General features: G+C 38.0%; 1 protein-coding gene across 1 annotated transcript; it reads left to right on the plus strand.

Moving 5' to 3' along the window:
* The first annotated feature begins 5,112 nt into the window (after positions 1 to 5,112).
* On the plus strand, positions 5,113 to 15,848 carry LOC120800192 (integrin alpha-L-like). The gene is made up of 15 exons (XM_040146095.1): positions 5,113 to 5,241; positions 6,364 to 6,466; positions 7,465 to 7,556; positions 7,918 to 8,048; positions 8,148 to 8,290; positions 8,504 to 8,654; positions 9,052 to 9,187; positions 10,219 to 10,361; positions 11,644 to 11,790; positions 11,904 to 12,101; positions 12,483 to 12,613; positions 12,809 to 12,966; positions 13,415 to 13,575; positions 14,575 to 14,691; positions 14,932 to 15,848. Exons 1-15 carry the CDS (start codon positions 5,133 to 5,135, stop codon positions 14,947 to 14,949), a joined length of 1,938 nt encoding a protein of 645 aa, XP_040002029.1. The 5' UTR covers positions 5,113 to 5,132; the 3' UTR covers positions 14,950 to 15,848.
* The last annotated feature ends 479 nt before the right edge of the window (positions 15,849 to 16,327 follow it).

Raw genomic sequence — 16,327 nt, forward strand, 5'->3', positions numbered from 1 at the left:
TTCTACATAATGTAGCTGAGGTTTGTCTAGAAAGTCGCTAGATTTGTCATTATGTGCTTTTGTGAGGAAAAGTTGCTAAAAGTCAGTAAATCTATCGACAAAGGTGCTACGTTGGCAACACTGCCTGTAAACACCTGTTTACAGGCAAACACCTGTAAACACCCCCCTGATGACGTAATGCAAACAGTTTTTCCAATTCATTTTGAACATTTTGAGCACTCAGTCACGGCATTCAGCTGACCAGTGGTGTAACTACATCACTTAGCCAGACAGTCATGGACATTTGTGTTTACATGGCTGGCCCCTGCTGGTTCAGTTCAGCCAAAAAGTGACTTCAGCAAACTTACCCCTCCCCTTTTCCAGCCCCTGACCCCTTGTAGTCATTTTCATATAGTCCCTTAGTCTGGAGAAGGCTGATGGAAAAGATGCATGTAAAGAATCAGATCGTCTGGCTCACCTTATTGGTAGCTGTTGGTAAGATCTACAAAAATATTCATCTACGAAAGTAAATAAACAGTATAAGGATACTTTATGTGTGAAGGCTGTAATCTTGAGGAATGATATCCATGTGCCAAGATGTTTTGCAGGTCTTTTGTTGTATCTTTTGTCTTTCAGTCTGCCATTTTTATCTATTCATTTAACACAATACTTATCACTCACCAATTTTCGTGTAATTTGCTTTGTTAAAATGGAATTTGCTAAGCCTATATAAAAAACACAAGGTCAAAGTATGATGAGACAGGGCAGTTTAATGAGAGCCCTGACATCTTATGGTTTAGTCCAGATGGCGTTGAGTCTTCCTTGTGCTACTCGGAGTATTTGCTTCAAGTCACATTATCTAGCATAACATTTTGCAATAACTAAAGGCAAGGTGGATCAATCTACAAAGAAAACAGAGTGTGGGTTTTCAAATTCTGGTAATGAACAAGGTTGACAAGAGTTCAGCCAAATCTCTGATCCAGGGACAGCTGCAACAAACCCTCTCTGCCCAATTAGTTCCTCAAACTAAATAAAAAACAAATAAGACTCACCTGTGTTAATTTTCAGTGTTCACATGAGCTGAAATAACCAATAAATGAAGATTTTACTGCATAAAAAGGGGCAGATTGTTCCAAGGGCGAAGACGAGAGCTGTCTGAGAGCATCAGAAATGTTATTAAAAAAACTTAACAATTCCAAAGCTTACAAGGCAATCACCAAAGATCTTGAGTCCCCTGTTTCAGCAGTTCATAATGTTATCAAGAAGTTTCACAGTCATAAAATTGTTGAGATGCTTCCAAGATGTGGTGCTAAGAAGAAAATCAATGAGAGAAGTCTGTGAAGGTGGATGCGGAATGTGGAAAAAACCCCACACAAGAAATCTAAAGAGCTTCAGGCTGACCTGGAGCAATCTGGAGTGGTGGTTTCAGCCTGTACCATAAGTCACACACTAAACCAAGCAGGGCTCCATGGACGAAGGCCAAGGAGGACAATTCAATTGGAAGAAAGGCAAAAAAAGAAAAGACGCATGTTTTGACATTTCATAGATAATTCACAATCTTTCTGGGATAATGGACTATGGACAGATGGAACCAAAGTAGAGCTCTTTGGGAATGCAGTGCATCAGTTTATTCATTGGTGATGAAATGAAGCCCATAAGGAAAAGAACACCCTACCTACAGTAAAACATGGTGGAGTTTCTATCATGCTGTGGGGCCGCTTTGTTGCCTCTGGTACTGGAGGAACTGAATGTATCAAAGGAATGATTAAATCAGGAGATTACCAAGGCATTTAAGAGCTAAATGTGTTACCGAGTGTCATGAAAACTAGGTTTGAGGCGAAGGTCTGGGGTCTTTCAGCCGGACAACGACCCAAAGACCACATCCAGCAATGCAAAAGAATGGTTGAAAAGCAAAGGATGGACTGTTTTAAATTGGCCAGCAATGGGCCCTGACCTAAATCCCATTGAAAACCTTTGGAGGGAGCTGAAATCTGCCATTGCCAAAAATAACTTCTCCAAACTTAAGAGAGCTTGAATGCATGGCAATGGAAGAGTAGCAGAAACTACCAGCAGACAGACGCAATAAACTTCTAGATGGCTACAAAATAGACGCTGTAATTTTTGCCAAATATGAAGTGAAGGCTGCCAATAATTGTGTCTTATGTAGGTTTTGTCTTTTTATTTTATTTTCTTCAGTAACCTTGGACATTTTATTAAAATATTTGGATTATACAAAAGATAATCTAAATTCTCTACTTAAAATTCAGGGGTGCCAATACTTTCAACCAAGACTGCAAAAACTAATGTCAGAATTTATGGGCTGGAATACGGACTGGAGAGGGTTGATTGAAATTATTAAATGAGTTGATATCTTGAACAAAACCGACCCACAACTGGCTTTGCAAATAGACTTAATTATAAGAATATTCAACAATGGTACCTTTAGTTAATAGTGAACCTTGAATTTCAGCTATGCACACTCAGTTTCCTTTGCAAATGGATATTGCAACCTATTCATGCACCTTTCACCCTACCAGTGTCATATTTTTCTGTGGCCCAGAGTGTTCAAGGTGCACTTTCTAAGAAAGGGTGTTGGTCCTCTGTGAGTGCAAACATGGTTGCTGTGTCAAGTGGAGGAGCTGGAACAGAAGGCATGATTATCCACAGATTTTACTCCCGTCTGGAAGAGATGGGTATGGTGTTCATGGATGGAAATACCTGTGATCGTCTAGCATTTATTACCAGTCCTGTACCTGCAACACCAGCGCCAATGGTGACACCCCATCCTCCCAGGGTTTGGAGGGGTGTTTTGAGATAGAAACATGTTATCCTGAATAATTGGCTTTAAAATAAGTCAGCTGGGGGTCAGTAAGTTGGACTGATGCAGGAGAGAACACAGGGCTCACACAGATGTAGAGAAAAATCTCTCACTGGGGTTGGAAGAGGCTTGGGGTAGGTTGTTGCAACCGGTGTTAGCAAGGGCAGAGTATTCCTCTTTTCCCACCAATAACACTGCAGGCTCTACTGACATTGGGATGGAAGGGACTACTTTGTAGAGTTGTATGTCTTGATCAACAAGCCCACTGAGAGACAACGTAGTCTGCTGCATGGTGACCCTCAGGACTATGTCATTAGCAAACAACTCAACATGAATATCTCCTTCTCTTTTTTCTCATTCCTTTGGTTCATCTGTGCCACAATGCTTTTCTGACCCATCCTCCTGTGTTCCTGCTGCTTTGGTTGCTTCATCTGCCTATTTCAAGTGGTATCAGGTGGCACCACTCTCCATCTTTCCTTTGATCCTGTGTTCCAGCGCTTTTGCCTATAGTACAAAGGTCTGGATTGCATCCTCCTGGTAACAGCTGAAGATATTCTGTCAAACTTTCTCTTTAATGCTTGGATGATGCATCTTCCTGCACCGTAAAATGGCCTTTACGTTCGATGAGGATTGGGAAGATTTGACCAGATGAGGTGGTTTACTCAATTGACACACACAAGGTGGATGTGTATATCAGACACATGAGCTGTACTAACTCTGTCTCAGCCTTTTGAAAGTCCTGACCCTTTAGTCACCCCAGTTTGTCCTTTCCCATATGTCTCCTTAGTCTTGGATCCATCAGTGCTGCGTGGATTGCCCGGAATTGCTCCAGGGACCTTTGTACCATAAGGAAGAATGAATCCCACATCAAGTATCTGGGTGTGCTCAAGAAGGCCTGGAACCAAACAAGAAAAATAAAAATAAATTGATCACATCATGATTTAAGTGAACTATAAATATTATCAAAAAGGGAACTGGGAGTTTAATATGTGCTTTAATAGATTAAAAACACTTCTCACCTAGGAGCTATGGCTTTTCTTTCAGTATTGATTCATCCTATCCATCTGTAAATGGGATAGGTCTCTTGTGCTGTGATGTTTATTGTATGAGCAAAGCATCCAATTTTCAAGAGTTTCTTGATGGCCATATCCATATTTGCAGAATTATCAGTTGAGTCTACTACAATCTTCCCAATCTCTGTACCACAATTGCCAAGAATTTTTTTTAAGGACTTTCTGTTTCACACTGCCCTGGCTAAGGTAGTGTGCTGTAACTGTTAGGTGGTGATCCTGGTATAAGCTGGTCCACCCATCACTTGCTGTAGCTAACTTCGGCACATTTTACAGAGCCGAGATAACATTGCTTTTTCCATTATTATACTTGGAAGGAATTAGAATGTGTGAGAACATTCCTGCAGGGTGGGGTATATTGAAGATTGACAGCCTTAACCAGCTCCCTAGAATGAAAAATAGGTGATAATAGATTGATAATCATTGTAAATCATACATTATAATAATAAACTTTTCTGTAATATGAGGACTAATTGTCAGCAGAGTGGTTCGTCTTGACTCTTTATCTAAACCCCTTAGACTCCACAGTTAGGAAATGCTGCAGGCCTATAACAATAAACCTCTGTCTTGCTGCGAGCATGCAGGGATTTACTGCTTGGTAGACACCACTGGCAGAGGGATTAGGGACTGGCTGGGGAATGGTGGAAGCCATCTCAGCCTGAAAGTGTAGTGAACTGTAGAAATACAGGTGAGTGATAAATTAAAGGACAAACACTCCCAATTCACTGTAAGAAAATCACAAAGCTCAATCAGCTGCATTTAATAGGAAATACACTTTCTCTGTGACATTGCTTCAAAATTCTGAACCAAGGTAAAACACATTTAAAGACTGTAAATTTCTCCAACTCAATGGTTATAATATTTTGTTCTTTATTTGATGGATCAGGAGTATGACGAAAGGCGAGTTCACAAAAATTTGTTGAATTATACAGTATAGAAATCATTTTATATAAATACTGTTTTTTCCCCAGTTCGCAGCAGTTCAGTTCTCCTCAAATCACAAGAAGGTTTTTGACTTCAATGACTATCAAATTATGAGCATCTTATTTGTTGAAGTAATACGGTAAATGTTCATTTATTCATATTCATAATTAACTTTTGTCATTGGGGTAAGCTGTGATGTGATATAATATGTCTCATTATTCTGTCTCATTTTCCCAATAGATAACATTTGTTGATTAAATTATTAATCATCAATTCATGGACCTGTTTTAATTTCAAGCAGCATTCTGGTTTCAGGTCAAGTTGCTACGCTGGATAAATTTATGGCCATTGCCTCACAACCGGCAGACAAATATGTCTTCAAAATCGAGGACTATAACGGACTCACAGGAATACTGGAAAACTTTCAAAAAAAGATCTTAAAAATGGAAGGTGAAGTTCAATTGTTTCTTTTTCTTTCTTTGTGCAAAACTGTTGTTACAGAAATCAAGAAAAAACATGATTGTCTCATATTTAGGCTCCAGTTGGGCTAGGGAATGGTGGAAGCCATCTCAGCCTGAAAGTCTACAAGAACCTGCCAAATCTTTAAGATGTGTGGCAAATTAGGTTAACCTATTGTATACAGTTAACTTTTGTTTTTAGTTTGCTAAAAGAATGAACTATTGGCCCAATTAGCTGCGTATGCTTTATATTGCCTCATATTGCCTCCTTTACGTACAAGGGTTTTGTTGCACTAATTCTCTGCCATAGCCACTCTGCACTGCTGCTCTGTGTGTTTGGGTAGAGGAGCTCAGCCCTGCCCTTTGAAAGCAGTGGGAGAGTGTTCCGAGACCAGAGGCGACTGGAAGTTACTGGGTCTCCCACAAGGTACAGCAGGAGGCAGAGAGAGTGGGACCGAGGAGGTTGGGTAGATGGCAGGTGGGGCCATGATACATGAAGCATCAGCTGGGGGTGTGGGAAGGAATTTTGGATAATGCTATCCTTTTAAATGAAGACAGACAAAGCTTCATGGAGGTGGGAGGACATCGTGGAGGTTGGATTCCTAAGATTTAATACAGAGGTCTGGAATTTCGAATGGGAAAAGCAGATTTTTCTCCTATGAGAGGAAGAGAAAGCAGAAAGAGTTTAAGTAGAAGCTTTAGATAGATGTTTAAATAGAAAAGGTCCTCCGCCTCTGTCAAGCTATGCCTGTCGATTTGCAGAGTCAAATGGCCAAGAGGCAGGGGAGGGCTGGGCAGGCCTGCAGGTGAGTGGACAGAGAAGGTCCAAAGAAGGGAACAGTGTGAAAGATGAATTATGGTGGCAGTTGCGACAAGAGAGGGAAAGACTCAGGAGAGAGGAGGAATGGAAATGTGTTATCCCTGTACAAGGACATTGTGATTCAAGGTCGGTGCCTAACCTCAAGGCCAGGGCCTTGCCTGCAAGCGCAGCCTAAAATATGTACTTTTTATTAGTGTTTCCAATGTTCTAGCCAGTTTTTTGGCAAAACTTTACATTAGATTAAAATCTTGCTAAATTCATTTAAACATGGTAATTTCTTTTCACAAATTTCAGCCTTTGTGTCTTTGGCTTTCAACATTGATACGACAACCCCCAACATCTCTACAGATATCTCTAGAGACAAAGTGCTTAATTTCATGTTTTGCAGGAACGAAGGGTAGGTACTGTTTTTTCTGTTCCAAATTAATTACTGGTAATTGCTAGACTCCTCTATTATTACTCATATCATTAAACTGTTGTTGTTGATTATTTTGTTAAGTTTAGTAGAAACTAAATTTACCACTAAGTAAGAAAGCAAGCAAAAAGGTTAAGACAAACCCTTTCTGCAGTAAAGGAAAAATGAAAAGCAAGTAGCTTCGGTTCTCTTGACCTGGGACTCACTTGGTTGTTGTCCATGAGCTGTGACTATCTAATTTGCATGTTGACATCCAATCACAATCCAGGCAGAGTCGAAATAACAAGAACACTTACCTATATCAGGCCTAAATGCATAGACCTGTGATCAGATGTTGTCAGAATACAAATTGCATATTCATACCAGGGGCCAGATGTACTGTAAAAAACTTGCTGTAGATTCACAACTAAAACTCTGTATATGCAAAATGACAGAAATATGAACAGCCATCCTCTGTTAGATTTAAAAGGCCATGCATTCAGATGGTTCTTTTTTCAAAATGTCATTTGTTGTGGAACTGGGTACACGTGCACAAGCCCACTTCCCAATGAATGAATTTAGAAACACTCTTAATCACACACTTGCATATCACTACAGTGTGCGTGCAGTTATACAAATTGTGTTACAATCAGCAATGTTTTCCAACACCACAGCAGCCATCATTACGTGAGGTTGTGGTTTTTTATAGTGCCTAGGCTACTGACTCATCATATGTACTTGTAAACCATCAGTGGCAGCGAAAATTGAAATCATTATTAAATCTCAGAAAAATGATCAATTATTAATTTATAGCAGTCATATTGAATTAGACTTTACAATGTGCATCACAATTGAGGATAAACTGCAAAGATCATTAACTGCCTCAAAAATGCCATATGCATAGTTTCTCTCTGTTTGCACTGCTTATACATCTGGGCACTTGTATAAATGGGGCTTTGAAATTACTATTATTATACTGTAGTTATTGACCTCATCCACAGGATACTTGTGACGGAACCCCAGCAGCTCAACAGATCTCAAGAAACATGCCTGTATGATCTAAACCAAACCCACCAGTGCCACGTTATTCCAGGTACATACATATATTTTTTGAAATAAATATGACACGATTAATCAAAACATTAAAACAAAAAAAAACTAAAAATTTCCAACAATGTAGAAATTCAGGTGAGTGATAAATTAAAGGACAAACACACTCCCAATTCACTGTATGAAAATCACAAAGATCAATCAGCTGCATTTAATAGGAAATACTCTTTCTCTGTGACATTGCTTCAAAATTCTGAACCAAGGTAAAACACATTTAAAGACTGTAAATTTCTCCAACTCAATGGTTATAATATTTTGTTCTTTTTGCATTAAAATATTAACCTTAATGTTTTTTTCCTGCAAAATATTTCTTTCTAAAATTTCACTCCATATATTTTTTTCAGAATGCACAAAAAAGACAGTGGACCTTGTCTTTCTATTTGATGGATCAGGGAGTATGACCGAAGACGAGTTCACAAAAAATAAAGATTTCATAGTGGATATAATGAACAGCCTTAAGAACACTTCAATCAAGGTCAGTGCACCACTGAAACATGAAAGCATTCATAGTTTTTATTTGTTGAATTATACAGTATAGAAATCATTTTATATAAATACTGTTTTTTTTCCCCAGTTCGCAGCAGTTCAGTTCTCCTCAAATCACAGGAAGGTTTTTGACTTCAATGACTATCAAGCTGGTAGTGCTCTTGATCGACTCCACAAAGAACCCCACATGAAGTCTCTCACCAACACACACAGAGCCCTCAAATTTGTGTTGTAAGTTTGGCTACATTATACATACAGACCTAAAAGTCTTGTACCAGTTGTTTAAGAAATAACTCTCAATAACAAGAATTGACACAGTACCACAGTAAGATTATGAGCATCTTATTTGTTGAAGTAATACGGTAAATGTTCATTTATTCATATTTATCGATGAAGTTTTGTTTATTCTGAATATGACAAATGCTACTTTTACATTTGTTTCAGGGATAATATCTTGGAAAACCCAGTTGCAGGCGCCTCTCCTGATGCAACTAAAGTTCTGGTGCTAATCACAGATGGAGATCCCAGTGATACCGACAGAGATGAGATTATTAAAAGATATGATAAGAAAAACATAATTCGCTTTGTCATTGGGGTAAGCTGTGATGTGATATAATATGTCTCATTATTCTGTCTCATTTTCCCACTAGATAACATTTGTTGATTAAATTATTAATCCAGTTAAAACAATGACATGTGGTATACCTCAGGGATCAATTCATGGACCTGTTTTGTCCACTGCTATGTGGATGATAGAAAGTCTGATTTCTCAGAAAAAAACATTGGTTCAAACTTTTTTTACCAGCTTGGAAAGAATTTAAATATTTTATCTTTAAGTTGTACTCTAACAATCATGGCCAAGCTCAGCCTTAAATTTTGAAACTTTTATTGATTCCAGTTTTGAGTCCAATATTGAGCAAAACTGTGTTGTTTGTCTTTCTGACATCAGACTTGGAAGTGCTTCATAATTTCAAGCAGCATTCTGGTTTCAGGTCAAAGTTGCTACGCTGGATAAATTTATGGCCATTGCCTCACAACCGGCAGACAAATATGTCTTCAAAATCGAGGACTATAACGGACTCACAGGAATACTGGAAAACTTTCAAAAAAAGATCTTAAAAATGGAAGGTGAAGTTCAATTGTTTCTTTTTCTTTCTTTGTGCAAAACTGTTGTTACAGAAATCAAGAAAAAACATGATTGTCTCATATTTAGGCTCAATTTTGGCTCGGGCAGGAGACATAAATAATGAAATGTCTCAGAGTGGACACAGAGTAGGCACATTCAAAATCAATCAAAATCTACATCTTTAACCCAGAAAAATACTACATCATCACAGGCCTTTCTAACTATTCATACATATAGGTGCAGATAAACAGTATCTTTAGACAGTGTTTGATCACGTTCATAAAAAGTATGAATTAAGTTAGGGTACATAATGCACAACACCTTTGTTGGGCCATTATGTACTACTTATCTGCCATGGCATGAGTGAAGTATTCACCTATACCGCGCAATATCTCGGAGTCTTAACTGTGTTGAAAACCATGCACCCTGACAAACTGCTCAAATGGCACAATCTGTTCACATTGGAACACACTGAAAAAAGTGTGTTATTACAACTCCCGTTGGAAGCTCGAATAGTCTCTGTGCTCTCACCAGACTTGAATACTTCTGTTAACAGGATACCTTGATCTTGGGTTCAGTGGGATCAAAAGGCTGGCAGGGCTCTCTCCAAGAGATCAATGAACAAAAAGACACACAAATGTTTGATCACGTTCATAAAAAGTATGAACAGTATAACAACATTTTCATTCATTCATTCATTCATTCATTCATTTGTTTTTAGAGTCAAATGGAACTAAGAAATCAGTGGGTGGAACCAGTAAAGGGTTAACATGCTAATGCATGTCATATTTAGCACTTTAACATGGTGACAACATGGTTTCTGTTTATTTGAAGTCTTTGGTTTTTGGATATCTCTCTGCTGCTTCACTGGACCAACCAGCCCCAATCAAAGAAGTCTGACTGCAGAAAGTCAGACTGGGCAGTTGATCTGTTCACTCCCAGTATAACTACCATTGGTAGCTTCACTCTTCTCCGTGCTCTCACCAGACTTGCATATTTCTGTTAACTGGATACCTTGATCCTGTCACTGTAGGATACACTACTGCTATTGGAGAGAAGAATAACGCTCCTCTATACTTCATGGGTGCACCAAGATTTAAGCACACAGGACAGGTCATACTTTTCAAAGACAATGGTAAAAACTGGACTGCAGCCCAGAGACTAAATGGAGACCAGGTTGGTAGCTGTCTTGAGAAAGTTTTTAACTGCTTTATTAGGCATATTTTGAACATAAATGACTTCATGTACTTGAATGGCTTAGATTGTTTGAAATGCGAAGAACGCCTTTACGAGTAAAGTTAGGATCCTAACTTTACTTGTAAAATTCTTGAAGATCCTAAATATATGTTTGATTCTTTATTGTTTAATGCAAAAAAAACCAATGAAAAAACTATAAACAAAGAGACCAAGAAAAACACAACAGTAGCAGACTAGTACATAGCACTGGTACACACCAGTCCTGCTGGCCCACAATGTCTAAAAAGTAGTGTGCACCGTTTTGGCTCCATTGTGAGAATTTAACAGGTTTATTCTGTATTTTAAATTCATTCTTATTTAAACAGGAAAATTTTGAATAACTTTTGTCAACTTTGGTAAAAGTTTGGATATTATATCGTATGGAAAGGAGATGATGTATTAGTAAGCCAAATTTCCTCTTAGCTGTTTTCACTGGAATACCCAAAGCCCAAGTTTTCCTTTTTTAAGTCAGTTTGAGCAAAACAGGAAATGTGAGGAGAGAGAAAAGAATGATATGAAACAAATATCCCTGGGCTAGGAGTCAAACCATGGATGTTGTGGTTTGGTGGTATTCACCTTAACCATTTGGCTACCAGGGCACCCCCACGGTGAACTGAGTTTTCTTCATTTTTAAGCCGAGCAACTCTAGAGACTGGATTCAGCCATGTGTGTAATGGGAAAAAGAGAAAGAAAAAGAAAAATGAAAATAAAAACACCAGGAATACCACTTGATATCTGGCAGATTATTCCTTGAAATCTGAAACTGTGGGGATATTATAGGTGTGGCCACTTTATTAATTTAGGAGTATTAATGCTGATTTACACTAGGTAACTTTACACGCTGAAGTACTTAAAAACCTGTCAAATAGTCTTTACAAACGGGGCATCAACTTGGTGAGATTTTTAAAAAAGAAATTAAAATGGGATGTACTGTGGATGGTGACTGGTTCATGATCTGTGCAAGTGGCTCTAGAGATAACGCATATAGTAAGGAGGACATAGAGGAACCCTGATGATAAGGCCTGGAGACAGGAAGTCTTGCTGAAGAAATATTGCTTTTCATGACCAATTCAATTGGATGATCAGAGAGCACATTTTTTTCTGTATAAAATATACATTTTGTACATGTAGGATTTTCAACATGATTAGGACAGTGTTTGTTTGGGGTGGGTTTTTTTTCAAAATTAATGATTTAAGTCTTCATTTGTCCACACATTTTCAGATTGGTTCCTACTTTGGTGCGGAGCTGTGCGCAGTAGATATCAACTCAGATGGTAACACAGACTTCCTGCTGGTGGGAGCTCCACTGTTTTACCAGCCTCAGGAGAAGAGAGAAGGCCAGATCTATGTCTACACACTGACTGATGAGGTGGGGGACGTGATAAAGCCTCAGATTCAGTGTGACACTGCCTAAACTTTCGTGGGGCAACTGGGAGAAAATGAATGCAGTTCTTTTCCTAATCAATTAACTTACGTTCTTAGATGCGACTGGAAAGTGAACTGAATGTGACAGCGCCATCCATGGGTAGATTTGGCAACACCATATCCAGCCTTGCAGATCTGAACGGAGATGGACTTCGAGACGTTGCTGTTGGAGCCCCCCTTGAGGATGATAACAGGGGGGCTGTATACATTTACCTTGGTGACAGATACAGAGGGATATGCAGCACTTTCAGCCAGGTGAGGCAGAAAAAACCTGAAATATTCTATAATTTTTCAGAAAAAAATCAGAACTGCAATTCCACTAGATGAGATTACAGTAGCAGATTTCCTGACTGTTCACCATGCAGCTGGCAAGCAAAAAAGATACATTTCCTCATCAGGATATGACTATCATCAGAGGTTGCAATCTGTAAAACCTATAGAAGAAACATGAATCTTAGCATGGAAAAGATAAAACTAAAATTTATAAATACTAGCATTAAATATTAGCTACAGTTCAGTTTTTTTTCGTTTTAATAATGCTGGTATTTACATTCAAACATATGGCCATCCACTCTCTAATGAGTACCCTCAAATATGTTTGCAAATCATTCAACTGCCAACTCTCTGTTATTCCAGAGAATCAGGGGAAAGGAAATTGAACCTTGGCTGAGATTCTTTGGACAGGCCATCCATGGGGACATCGACCTTGAAGAGGACGGACTCCCAGATATTGTGATTGGATCACAGGGCACGGCTGTTGTCTTAAGGTATTTCTCAAGTATACTGTATATCAATGTACATAAGTAGCATATGTACAAAACAAACTAAAACAGCATCTGTCTCAGACTAATTCAGCTTTGCTAGAACACATCGAGACAACTGAAATTGTGGGCTAGTGTTGGGAAGCTTGTTTACCAACATGCTGTAATCAATTTGTAATCAATTTAATCAATGTCTTTCAGGTCCAGGCCTGTCTTTAAGGTATTGGCACATCTGTCTTTTCAACCTGAGGAGATAAGCACTGAGAAAATTGACTGCCTAGACAACACAGAAGAAAATGTACCCATGGTTACCTTAACAACTTGCTTTGAAATGGTTGAAACAACAAAGAGCAAAGCAGGTAGGGACCAGAGCCAATAAGGGACTGTGTTAAGTTAAGGGGAGGGGCCAAGAAATATATTAAAAAGTAACTCGACACCCTATGAAAATCTTGTTTTTGCTGACCTCCAGCGGTTTAATATGTCACCTTGCTGCAGCAATGTATAGGTGCACTCAAGCAAACCGTGACATAACAAAGCACACTATGTCGGAAACATCCAACCAACGATTACAGCTAAGCACTGCTTTTCAGCCTGGTGTTAAATTACTCTTTGATAATGCTGGGTAGGGCCTTGCTTTTTTTTTTAATTATATATATACATATATATATAAAATGAAAGATTCAGCTGCCCCTCCCCACCCCAATAATCTTCATACAGACCCCATTTGATTCTTTAACAGCTGCCAATGCTGCTGACCAGATCAGTGTTTGTTTCTGTCTCATTTAATCCATTTGGATACTTTTGCAGGGACAACAGTACCAGGACTGACCATCTCATATACACTTGATGTGGATCCAACGAGACAAAGAGGTTTCTTCAATCCCAACTATAAGGAAGCTAGGAATCTCACTTCTACTTACACTCTGAGGGATAAAGACAGCTGCTTCAGCTACTCCATCTACATGCCAGTATGGAGATTATTCAGAAGGCTATATTCACCTTCTCCCTCGATCTTTTTATCAATACTACACATTGAGAGTGGAAGTAAAGTTCTGTAAAGCATTTTAAGTATCCTTGATGCCAGTCCAACATGTCTGCTTTGGTCATATGACCTAAGGGCTCTTTATACCGCAGACTCATCTTGTTTTTCACTTCAAAATGAAGAAATGTATAGACTTTACTTTGAATTTGGATCTCTTCTTGGCCCTCAAGTTAATATTTGGGGCAAAAATAATTAAGTGCTGATGATTTCCATTTCGAAAGTATGGCCATCTGCTGTCCTTGGTCTTTTTGAAAAGTACAAATCCTGACCAACCTACCTGCCCATGTAGCAACAACCTTTCTGTCGCACTAGAAGAGATGTAAAACTAGAATTGTGACCTAAAATTCAGCCTCTTCTTCAAAATACTAAGTATAGGCCTGGTGAAGTTTTCTTGTTAACCAACCAAAGTTGTGTTTATATTCACCGTTACTCACCAAAATTCATTGTGTGTATCCTTGAGGTCAAATAAATGTGCTGAATGCATTTTTTCCTTATAAAGCAGGTTTTTAACATTTTAATTTTAAAAAAATATATTGTTTACATCCACGTTTTCTAGTTTGTGATCCTCTTCCATTCATCTTTTGGTGCATTACAACCATCTGTAGGTCAGTGGAATAGTGTGAAAACATTGGCAGGGCTTTGTATTATGTCATCCACAATTCGCTTGCATGTGCATCGTCATGTGGGTGTATGAGACAAACAGAATGCTCATAAACAAACACCTCTGTAGCGCTACTAGATGTATAAATTACACAATTACCTTTAATTCTGAAACATTTACTCATGTTGAGGCCAAATTTCTAAATTTCATTTTCATAGTCAGCTCTATCTTCCTGTCAAAGACAGGAATAATCAAGTTAATCTTACTATCTTAATATTTTTGCTTTTTGAAAGAACATACAAATGATGCTTATTTTTCTTGCAGAAATGTGTGGAAGACATATTATCACCCATCAGCATCAGACTAAACTTCTTCCAAGTCGACAGTGAGAACGCGAGTGCCTTCTTGAGTGTGGACAGCAAAAGGCAGGTCGCTGTTGAGGTATGTACGCTGACTACAGCAGCATTTGTCTGTACAGTCAGTATTTGCATCTTTGTTAAGTAACCAAAGACACCAACACAAATATATTTCACACTAAGACACTTAACACAAATGGAGAAAAGGTTCATGTTTATTAATTATGTATTTTTTATTAGTTTAGTATGACCTGTATGGAGAAAACTCATTTTGCTTGTTCTGTCTTTTTTCTGACTTTCTGACTTCCTCTCTGTTCCCTTAAAGGTTCCCTTTAAAAAGTAATGTTGAGAAAATGACATCTGTATTGATGAACTTGAGATGGACTTCAAGTATGCACATCTGACAACAGTAAAAGAGCAGCGTGGAGCCGTTTGGAGGGCAAGAACTGAAATTACTCTGGATAAAACCATAATTATGTTTAAAAATTAACCAACAATTATGAGTATATTGCTATTCCTCCATACTAATGTGGGCAACTGCTATATTTCTAAATATACATTACAATTACACTAATTACACTAATGCTCTTGATATAACGTGCTCCAACCCCAACTGCACCCTCCTCTCTCTCCTTTCTTACATGTTGAGGCCACTCACTACTTATTACAAGATATTCATGTCAAGAGCTCATTGTAAACAAATATAATCAGCATATATCACAAACATACAGACATCGCACATATATCCACGGCATACCAAGTTTGTGGTGTAGTATTGATAAGATGTACTCATGTTTCATTGTCCAAGATGTAACTTCTGTAGATGGCATCATAAAGAAAAACCCCTTTAAAGTTGTCACCACTCTTATTTGGCTTGATAAACCAGCATGTAACCTGATTTAAAACCAGGAACTTGAGTTGTTTATATTGGTGTCTAATATATTTCTGCTAATTTTGAGCCCTGCCTGGGCTAAATTTCGAAAGGTAATATCTGGGAAAATCTTCAACTATTAGGGGACCTAATATGTTTTTCCTTATTTTCTGTCATATATATAATGTTACAATGTCAGATGTTCATATTAAACATGGCCAAAATTTCAAATAATGAGGTAAATGTACGTAAAAGTAATCCCTGTGAGACAAAAGCTCAGGCATCAGACTGTTCTGAGGGCTAGGTTTCCAATGGTTCTTATATTTTATATATCTCTCTCTATATATCTCTCTCTATCTCTATATCTCTATCTATATCTCTATTATATATATGATATCTATATGATATCTGATATCTATCTCTATCTATATCTATCTGTCTGTATATAGAAGAAATGTTGCATATATAGAAAAATGTTACAACAAAAAAATAGAAGAATTTGCCATCAATTTTTGTGGTAAAACTACAAAAATTCAGGATTTTTGCATAAAGTTTATGTATGCTGCAGCACTGTAAAATTATAGAATTGTAGTCGTATAACTACACAGAAATGATGCATAAGAAGCTTCTAGATTTTAAATTTAACACAACAATTAAATCTGTGCCCCCCTTATGAAATGGTTACCATGACTTACCCCAGAGAAAGCTAAAATACAAACAAATGCATAATACACTCAGTTGCCCTTTGGGACTTTTGTGTTAGTTTTCAAAAACTAGGTGTATGTAATAAACTAGCAATATATGTACCAACATTCATTACCTTTGTTTGATGCATTGATATGATTCAATC

Source organism: Xiphias gladius, chromosome 15, assembly GCF_016859285.1.
Source record: "Xiphias gladius isolate SHS-SW01 ecotype Sanya breed wild chromosome 15, ASM1685928v1, whole genome shotgun sequence".
NCBI classification, from domain to species: Eukaryota; Metazoa; Chordata; class Actinopteri; order Istiophoriformes; family Xiphiidae; genus Xiphias; species Xiphias gladius.